Raw genomic sequence first — 10565 nt, 5'->3', positions numbered from 1 at the left:
TGGAACTAAGAGCACTATTTTCACCGATCATAAAAGCCTCCAACACATCTTTGATCAGAAGTAACTGAATATGAGACAGCGTCGATGGATCGAGACGCTGAACGAGTATGATTGTGAACTTCGTTATCACCTTGGCAAGGCCAATGTTGTAGCCGATGCCCTGAGCTGAAAGGAGAGGATGGCACCTCTTTGTGTTCGAGCCTTGAACATCACCATCCATTCAAATCTCAACAGCCAGATTCGAGCAGAACAAGATGAGGATCTCAAGGAGGAGAATATATCTCATGAATACTTGAACATTCTCGTCTCTCGATTCGAGGTTAGGGAGACTGGACTCCGATGTTATGCCGGGAGAATTTGGGTACCTCGTTATGGAGATCTACGGAGTCTTGTTTTAGATGAAGCCCACAAGTCTAGATATTCGATTCATCCCAGAGCGGGTAAAATGTACCACGATCTTAAGGAACAGTATGGGTGGCCTAATCTTAAGAAGGACGTTGCAACTTATGTTGTTAAGTGTTTAACTTGCTCGAAGGTTAAGGCCGAACATCAGAGGCCTTCTGGGTTACTTCAACAACCGAAAATCCCGCAATGGAAGTGGGAAAGGATAACAATGGATGTCATTACGAAGTTACCAAAGACGGTGGGCGGATACGATACCATCTGGGTTATTGTTGACCGTCTTACTAAATCTGCACATTTTTTTATCCATGAAGGAAACTGATACGATGGAGAGACTCGATCAACTATACATAAAAGAGGTTTTATCTCGTCATGGTGTACCCTTATCGATCATTTCAGATCGCGATCCCAGTTTTGCTTCCAGATTTTGGCATTCTTTTCAAGAAGCCTTGGGACCTCATCTCGACATGAGTACCGCGTATCATCCACAGACCGACAGGCAAAGCGAACGCACGATTCTGACTTTAGAATACATGTTGCGTGCATGTGTCATTGATTTCAGAAAGGCTTGGGAAAGGCATTTACCGCTAGCCGAATTCTCTTACAACAACAGTTATCATTCGAGTATTAATGCCGCACCTTTTGAAGCATTGTATGGCCGCAAGTGCCGTTCTCCTATTTGTTGGGCCGAAGTAGGCAAAATGCAAATCACCGGACCCGAGATAGTCCATGAAACAACTGAGAAGATTGTCCAGATTCAAGCGAGGCTTAAGACGTCATGTGATCGCCAAAAGAGTTATGCAGACCTTAAATGTAAAGACTTTGAATTCAACGTGGGCGACCATGTAATGTTGAAGGTCACACCTTGGAAAGGTGTAATCCGTTTTGGAAAACGTGGGAATTTAAACCTGCGATATATTGGTCCTTTTGAAATCTTGGAGCGAGTTGGACCCATTGCTTACCGTTTGGATCTTCCAACTCAATTGAGCTCAGTTCATCCTACCTTTCATGTATCGAATTTGAAGAAGTGTCTTGCTGAACCGGAACGTGTCATACCATTGGAGGAACTAACAATTGATGACAAACTCCACTTCATGGAAGAGCCTGTCGAAATTATGGACCGTGAGGTCAAAACTTTGAAACACAACAAGATTCCGATCGTCCGAGTACGATGGAATGCCAAACGAGGACCTGAGTTTACCTGGGAACGAGAGGATCAAATGATGCAGAAGTATCCTCACCTTTTCCCGACTCCTCCATCTACCTCAGCTTAAAATTTTGGGACAAAATTTTCTTTAACAGGTGGGTAATGTAATGACCCTGGATTTTCCAACGTTTAATTATTAGTAATTTATAATTAATGCTTGTGTTTTAATAAACGTATTCTTATACGTGTTACTTGTTACCATATTTAACTTTTCATGGCCCGACTTGTCTTTGTGACACGCGTACTTTTCACGAATAATATTTTGAATATTATTTACGTTCATGATTATTTATTATTAATCATTTGTAATTAACGAATGTTTGTAGTTAATTACTTGGGCTTTGTTTATTTATTTGTTACACACTTACATACTTGGGCTTTATTAATGTACATGGACTTGGAAGCCCACCCTACTTCTCTTAATGGATTAATTAAGAGCCCATTTGTTACTAGTAACTTATTAAGACATAAACAAGATTAATTAGTCATGAGGAATCTAGTTACATGCACATTTACACCACTTTCCCATACCAATTTGCTTTATTACCATTTCTAGCTCTCACCTTCACCCATGCATGAAAGAAACAAGTTGACCTCTCCCCTTTGGGAGCTTTGGCCGTCGACTTTAGGTGGGTAATGGGGAGTTCCCCTTTTCCTTTTTGTGTTACTTATTCTCTAGTATTACTTCCTCATTTCATACACACACTTACTTACATTTCATTTACTCTCCATTTTCTCTCTACTTTGTAAGTAACAAAGCTCCATTTTCTCTTCTATTTCTCTCTTAAAAACCACCACATTCATCATCATATTACTAGTTTTATTACTTGTTCTTGTTTAATGTTTACTTACTAGTTGATTGTTGTTATTAAAGATCAAGTTTTCTAACTTGTATCTTCATCTAATCTTGGTTACTTCCATCTTTTCTTTGATGAAGAACCAAGAATAAGAATCTAAACTTTCTAGTTTATGGTTCTACACTTAAATGTTTTCAAGATTTAAAGTTCATGAGTTTTAAAATCATACTTGTATTCATGTTTGTAAACTTAAGGTTTACTTTCTTAAAGATCAAAGCCTTGGCTTGAATCTTTCTAAGTATGAACAACCATGAACTTATTACTTGTAGATTAGTTTATTTCTTCATTTCTTGCACTTTTAATTTCGTGATTCTTGTTTGTTGGTTAAGTGTTACTAGTTAACCTTGATCTCATTTTTCTTGAACTAAAGTTAACTTTGTAAGTTCAAGAACATGGAAGTATAACTTTTTAGTTATAACTTCATATACTTATGTTAGATCTAAGTTTATATAACTTATGGTCTTCTAGTTTTGTTGTAAATAAGAGCTTACAAGCTTACATACATTTTACAAGTTGTAAATCTAAGTTTCATAACTTATGGTTTCATTAAAGTTAAGATCCAAGTTCTATAACTTAGGATCTAACTTAAGAACACTAGATCTAGACTTTCTAGTCTAGGATCTTTAAGATCTAGCTAAGATCTAAGTTCTACAACTTAAGATCTTGATTATTTAGTTTACTTTCAAGTTTGTAGCTTAATATTACTTTTATAACTCATATATGTGTCGGATCTAAGATCTTGATGTAACTTTGGTTCATCAAACTACATACAACTCTTAAGTGAGTTGTGCTACATATATTAGACTTACATTAGTGTTATGATGGTCAAAACTTGGTAAATATGATAGAAACCCATCATCAAGTTGTACACTTGAAGCTATACGCATCAAGGATGAGAACCGTGATGAGCATCAAGCACCAAGAACCCACCGGAACACCTTTACTTTCTGTTTTTGGAACTTATCAGAATACCTGGGCTACTGTAAAGTTTATTTTCAGTTAGTTCGGTTCGAGTAGATGATTTTCCGTTTAGACCTCGTCTTAATCCGAGTTACGGTTTAGGATCGATGGCCTCCTGAAAGTCACTACACCCTATTAACGTTGTGCTGAAATTTCTGACCTACTCGCACTTAAACCGTCACCACTATCAAACGAAGACGAGTTTAGTTCTGAAAATTGGTCAGCCTCTAGGGGACTCACATATGGAGCCATGGCCACTAGTCTCACCTCATTTCAGTTTGTATAGAGGTCGTGGTGACTGAACGAAGTCAGCCTTTATTTCAAACCCTAGTCTTGACTTAAAATTTACTTTACACTTTTTGTTTGATGATGAATGATGATGGTACTTAAGACCTAATTTACATACTTTTAAACCTTTGGGAACGATTTACTGACTTAGTAACTTTTGACTTAGGTTGAGGACCTTTCTGACCAACCACTTGCTTACTATTCCCGCGTATCGACTTTTACTACTTTCCACTGTGAGTTATAGCATCCCCTTTTTACTTTAACTATTTTGGGAACTGAGAATACATCCGCATTTTACATTTTACATACTAGGCACGAGTACTTAAACTTTATATATGTGTGGGTTATACAACGGCATAAACTTTCCCCTTAGCTCGGTAATGTTTAGTCATTGGTCTTTGAACCGGTGAACGCGAATCTTAGATATGGATCCATAGGGTTTGACATCCCCACTCGGGCTAGTAGCGCTAGCATTTAACGGGTGTTTAATACTTCGTAAACATACGCACTCGCCAAGTGTACTTTTAGGGGGTGATAAACGTTAAGTTAGTTACCAAGTGCCCACGGTTATACATATACTTTTCATACTGTTTTCAAACGCTGTTGAAGCACTGAAATCTCGTGGCCTACCTTACATTACTGTTATATACTTAAACTATAGCTCACCAACCTTTCTGTTGACGTTTTCAAGCATATTTTTCTCAAGTGCTTAAGGTTTGCTTGCTTCCGCTGTACTAGTCATGCTTTGTAGACACCCGCTGCGCTTATTAGAGATGTCACCGCATGAAACGTTTATTTTGCATTCAAACTATATTACTTTTGAAACGCTGTATTTGTAACGACCTATGGGTCACGTACTATTATTGCTTGCTATTCGTAGAAGCATACTTTTGGTTGTTAAACATTTGACGTTGGTTAAAACGTCACCTTTATTCATGAATGCAAACTTATTTTGAAACAGCATATAGTATTTGACCTTGTAATGATCCTGTTGTTGATGATTCGTACACGATGGTTTTGTACGGGGCATCACATTTGGTATCAGAGCATTGGTTGTAGGGAATTATGTTGCATTAGTGTGTCTAGACCGGACCGAGTAGGATTCACTAATAGGACTAATCTACAACTTGCTAGTTTACTTGTTTCTGCGGAACTTGCTGCATGCTGCTGCTTACTTTTACTGCTATATGTGGTATACTGTTACTTGCTTTCACTACTGCATGCTACCATCTGTTTTTGATTGCATGATTCTTGTCGTTATTGCCATGCTATTTACTGCTATATATGATCTAGACTGTCGTAGTTACTTTGCCTAATACGTGCTTGCTTTATGACTTACTGACATGGAAAAAATTATTTTTCCTTGTTCAGATGTCGGATATTCCACCTGTTGTCATTTTGGAGAGCGACTCGGACTCATCGGCCACCTCGCCTGCCATTGTTGCCGATTCTCAGATCCCGTGGTCGACACCTTCCAGTGACTCTGGCGCTTCATCCTCTGGGAACGCCGTTCCTCAAACGGCTCCAAAACGTTCTGTTTTGCTGGCAACATTGTTTCACAGTGTCGTTCCTGGTTTTGGAACGCCGTTCCTCCCTTTGGAATGTCGTTCCTTCTTCTGATGTAAATTCTGAAAATGCATAAGTATAGGGTAGACTTTTAGTGGCAGTTTGTAATGCATACATTTACTGACACTTTCTGATGCATAAAATTCAGGGTCTTACAGCACTCCCCCACTTAAACTAGATTACGTCCAAATCAACGCGTTATGAAAAACGGGGTGTTACACTAATATTTGAATTGCCCAATCTCATTTTCGTACGAGCAAATCCAACAAATATCCGCTTACCAAAAATGACTCAACCATTCATGCTATATTCAGTGTCTCCTGCTTAATATCTGTTTTTGTATTTGATAAAAGCGAAATTACTATCTTTTCTCCAAGAAATACGCTCGATGTTACCGAATCTACAGAACTCATTAGAAAGGATTAGAGGAGTTACAAGTGCGGCCAAGCTACCAACGAAGATTGTAGTGATATTTGGATGTGGTCCGCGAGGAAATTGACTCTTGAACCTGTGAATGTAGTGGGTGTTTTGGAAAGAAGTGTTAGATTGAGTATTTAAGTTTTTTTTTTTAATTTGTAATGAGAAGTGATGGTGGAGGAGTAAGGTTATGCAAGGAGGAATTTAGTGGTGGTGGAGGTGGAAGGGGTGATGGTGGGGCAAGGGGTGGTGGCGGTGGTAGTGTGGGAGAAGGGTTAGGGGAACGATTTGGAAGGGAATAAGTCATTTTTGCTTTTTTCTTTGAATTATATGCAAGAGTTAGATAAACATATTTAATACTCCATTTTAAGGGTAATTCATTAATGCGGGTTTATTAATTTGAATTATTATTATTATTATTTTACCGAATAACTATTCAAGAAAGAAAAAAAACAAATTTAATATTAAATACTATGACATCAGTAGATTACACTCCATTTCATGAGAGCTTGACACATCAATAATATGATATCATCGTCAACTCCCTTTTAGTATATAGTATAATATAATAATTTTTGAGCGTTGATAAATATTCATAACAAATGTAATCTACACAGACATGATACAATACTAAAAAAAGCAGTGACCCGGGAATACAAAAGAAAATATCACACATTAACAAACCGAAAGCACACCTTACAAAATACACATCATATACTACTGAATAAACCATCAAACTTGTCCTGAATAATTTCCACTAGATTCGATCTCGTATTCCAAATCAATTTCATCCTCATCAGCTTGATCCAATGACCCGTCACCAAAGCAAGTCTCTCTATATGTGGTGGACCCTTCTCCGATAGTCTTAGCCTCTTGTATTATTCGATTAATCTCATCAACACTTTGAGGTGATTTATCGTGCATTGTATTCTCATAATTTGTTTTCTCGCCTTCTACGAGTTCCTTTGGCATGTTTCTTATAAACCAAGGATGTTTCTTGATTTCGTCTATTGTAATTCTCTATATACATATTTAATGAGCATTAGTTTCATGTTTTTCTATATAAAAGGCCGGTTACACATTGTGATGCTATAACACCATATGGATGTGAAAATGACACATTTTGCTGGCAAAAAAAGAAAAAAGAAAGACTAATGATTTATTTAGGAAAGAAGCAGTACTTTGGACGGATTAGCAACAAATATACGAGAAAGGAGATGTCTACAATCCTTGGAAACGCGCACATAATCAGGTATCGAGTACTGGACGCTCATAATTCTCTGCATGTAGTAAAAAAATTAAATCTTTTAATCCAGTCAAAACATTTTTCTAAGGTCAAACAAATTGGTTTAGATTCTTCAAGTATTTTTCTGAAATTTCAGATGCCCAAATTGAATTATAATCAAAAAGTGAAATTAACAATTGTTAATGTTCATGGTGCAGTCATATCCAATTCTGATAGTGCTGAATTTGACCAAAATGATAAAGTCAAAATATACGTCTCTTCTTTGGTAACAAATGTAGTTGAATATGTTAGTATTTATAAATAAATATCTTACACTAATTGTCCTGCGAAAATTACGAGGGTCTCTGGGATCCTCGAAAGGGTAAGCTCCGACAAGCATAACATAAAGAGTCACCCCACACGACCAAACATCTGCAATCTAGCAGAACGCAAATTATCAGACAAAAGTAACGACTATTATTACATTTTATCATAAAGAATTAAAAATTTTCCAGCAAAGATACACAATATAGTACCTTGCCATCGTATTCTTTACGAGATAGGACTTCAGGGGCAATGTATGCTGGTGTTCCTACTGTCGATTTTGGTTGTGAGTGTAATAAGCCAGACTGAACATATGCCATAAAAGGATATAATCAAGAATTAAAAAAAGTTGCATCGAAATATATTTCATCTCCAATAAAAAAAAAGGTACTGCAAAATTTAACCTTTGAGTAACCAAAATCACAAATCTTGAGACGTGGGGCTCGACTTCCATCTAAAAGAGTGTTCTCAAGCTTCAAATCTCTGTGACAAATTTCCTGATATATAAACCAATATACAAATGAGCAAATGTAGCAAGTTGTGTAACACGTCAAAATGAGTTTGGCTCAAACGGGTAACTTTTATATGGATCAGGTTGGTTTGAACCACCAACAATTTAGACCGATTTCTCTAAAATCTTAGAAATCATTAATTCATTAGATATACAAATACCTAAATACATCATTTTGAAATTTTAGAAACATTTGAATAACGTTTAGGGCAATCTCGAACCTGATTGATCCATCTGGCTTTCCTTACTTAGATGAGCTATTAAATTGACCCATTTGACCCGATGGAGTTAAAAGATAATCAATATCAACTCGTTCATGAGTAAGTAAGTTGAAATTGCCATCCCTAAATATGAAACTTATAAAGGCATACAAATTTCTATTGGTAGAACATTGAGGTTGCTATAGAAACAATCTTTACCATTAAATGACAGTAGCTGACCCCAGATATAAGCTGTTGGAAGAAAAAACGAGCCTGTTTCAAGAAAATTGATCACCAGCTGTTAGTTTTTCTAGATTCGATTTGTAAAAGGACAGAAACTGATCAAGTTAATACACATACCTCATCTTCACTGAATCTGCCTGCACTGCAGATCTTGACAAAAAGTTCACCACCAGCTGCATATTCCATGACTATAGCCAAATGGGTCGGAGTTAAGAAGACCTGTACGCGATTTATGTTTTCAGGATAAATTTTGTCCTCAATAATATGAAACGGGATAATATATCCCCGAGTCATCTTTAAAAACAAAAAAGGTAAAAACTTTATATATGTAATACCAATTATAAGGACTAAAGTTTAGGTATTTTTTTTTCAAACGGCGATATCGGCATCATCTAGAAGGGATTTAACCACCTTCACGATCATATGCCACCCACACACACGTTAGGAAGAAACCAAATTCGCGACAAAGTTGGCAGTACCATCGAAGGTTGGGAAAAACCCCCCGAGACCTTTTCAATTCGCATTGATGTTGGCAGTACCATCAAAGGTTGAAAACTCCCGCTTTGAGTGAGAATTGAACCTGTGGGTTGGCAATACCCCAAATTGGACCCCACCCCATACCACTCAAGCAAAGCTTCTGTAAGTTTAGTTTTTGTAGCATAACCAATAGCAAATTGTGACTGTTCCATCTCAATTGCCTTTTGAAGTTACAATTATATAACCTTTAAATTATGATATGTCAATGTGTTATTTTCTTGAATATTATTTTCAAAATTGTTGGACGGACACAAGTTCAATACCCATATGCTACAGCTTTGGGGTTGCCATTCAAACAAAAACAAAAAGGAAATATATACATGTGTAGAAAGCTTAAACTTACCTCCTTGAACCTAATGATGTTTGGATGTCTAAGTGATCTGTGATTAATGATTTCCCTTTGAACATTTTCATCAATCTGAAACAACAACAATATGAGATTAAAATATACAAAATGAAATATTAAATGATCTAGCAAAATATGTTCAAAAACTGCACATGACCAAAATGAGAACTAAATTTAGTACGTAATCAAATAAGGTAAAATATATTATCATAAACCTTTGTTCCTCTTTCAATGTATTTGACTGCAAGTAACTCTTTAGTTTTTTTATCTCTAACCAATCTTGCCACTCCAAAGTTCCCTGACCCAAGCTCTTTCAATGGCTCATATTTCTCCTCCATTGTAGTTCTTGAACAATAGAAAAGACAGCAAAAACCCAAATGCAAGTTCAATCTTTAAATCAAATCCCACAAAAAGTACTCACCAGATTGGTTATGATTTTGAAAAGAAAGAAGAAAAAAACTATAAGGGATGAATACTCATTGTGCATTGGTTTTTTTTTTTTTTTTAAAAAAAATTGGCAGAAGAAAGTTAAGAAATTTAATTTGAAAATAGAGGGTTTATATAGGGGTGCCAAGTATAACTTTTTCCATAAAAGTGATGTATCACCACGCAAGGGTGACGTATACACGACAATTAGGTCAAGATTATATGTACACATTTGTAGTGTATAAATCACTGAGATTATATAACATTTGTTTTCGACCGGGAATTGAATAAAGATTTGTTTTGCATAAAAAAATTCTAAAAAATGGTGAATTGAAGATGAGACACGTATATATGAATATAAACAAGGTAGGGCAGTCCTGCATTCAAAGAGAGAGCTGCCCTCAAGGCGCTGGCAAGTGAAGAATTTTTGTATATTTGTGACATTTGTAATATGGCTAACGATCTCAGATTTTTGAATATATAAAGTGGGTCCTGTTTGAAAATATCGTTCATCTGATTTTTTTTATTAATATTTTGGTTAGTTTTTTTGTTGTTGCAAAAATATGTATATCGGCAGGGACATGTTAGCTCTGTGTTGACTTTGTCAATCCATCCAGCGGTCTCCGGTAGCCCACTGGAGCCTGGCGAAACACCATCACCAATTAACCCACAGCATGTCAGGCCCGAAATTCGAACCTGCATTGTTATTGTTGTAATCTTCGCATACGTGGGACTAATGGATCATTTGGGGCCGGTAAGAATGGTTTTTGATCCAATTATTTGAAAAATCCTCACCTAGTGGGAATCGAACCCTCACCTCCCCAAAGGGAGAGTGAGTCATTCACCAACTAGGCTACTGGCTGCTCCGTATTTCTATTGGATTGGATAGATATAGACTAGGGTGGCTTTTGGTCGCAAGGGATTTATCATGTCATTTTGGGATTTGAAAATCTTGAAACTTGAAAAACGTAATAGGAAAACTATAATTTAAAGCGTACAACATAAAAGTATAAAACCCGAACTGCGAAACTTAAATAAAAAATATAAACATGTAAA

General features: G+C 36.5%; 1 protein-coding gene across 1 annotated transcript; it reads right to left on the bottom strand.

Moving 5' to 3' along the window:
* Positions 1 to 6258: 6258 nt before the first annotated feature.
* Positions 6259 to 9586, bottom strand: LOC139891758 (serine/threonine-protein kinase SAPK3-like). The gene is made up of 9 exons (XM_071874744.1): positions 9299 to 9586; positions 9081 to 9155; positions 8318 to 8419; positions 8177 to 8230; positions 7651 to 7743; positions 7459 to 7551; positions 7257 to 7361; positions 6879 to 6977; positions 6259 to 6717 (listed from the first exon to the last, which is right to left on the bottom strand). Exons 1-9 carry the CDS (start codon positions 9419 to 9421, stop codon positions 6430 to 6432), a joined length of 1032 nt encoding a protein of 343 aa, XP_071730845.1. The 5' UTR covers positions 9422 to 9586; the 3' UTR covers positions 6259 to 6429.
* Between the last annotated feature and the right edge of the window lie 979 nt (positions 9587 to 10565).

The sequence above is a fragment of the Rutidosis leptorrhynchoides genome, chromosome 2 (assembly GCF_046630445.1).
Source record: "Rutidosis leptorrhynchoides isolate AG116_Rl617_1_P2 chromosome 2, CSIRO_AGI_Rlap_v1, whole genome shotgun sequence".
Lineage (NCBI taxonomy): Eukaryota > Viridiplantae > Streptophyta > Magnoliopsida > Asterales > Asteraceae > Rutidosis > Rutidosis leptorrhynchoides.
This window is presented reverse-complemented; position numbering and strand designations above follow the sequence as displayed.

Coding starts and splice junctions, on each gene's coding strand:
- LOC139891758 (XM_071874744.1), bottom strand. CDS start 9,421: ATGGAGGAGAAATATGAGCCATTGAAAGAGCTTGGGTCAGGGAACTTT. Junction 7,362..7,458: donor GTAAAGAATACGATGGCAAG/GTACTATATTGT, acceptor GCGTTCTGCTAG/ATTGCAGATGTTTGGTCGTG. Junction 6,718..6,878: donor TTGTTGCTAATCCGTCCAAA/GTACTGCTTCTT, acceptor ATATGTATATAG/AGAATTACAATAGACGAAAT.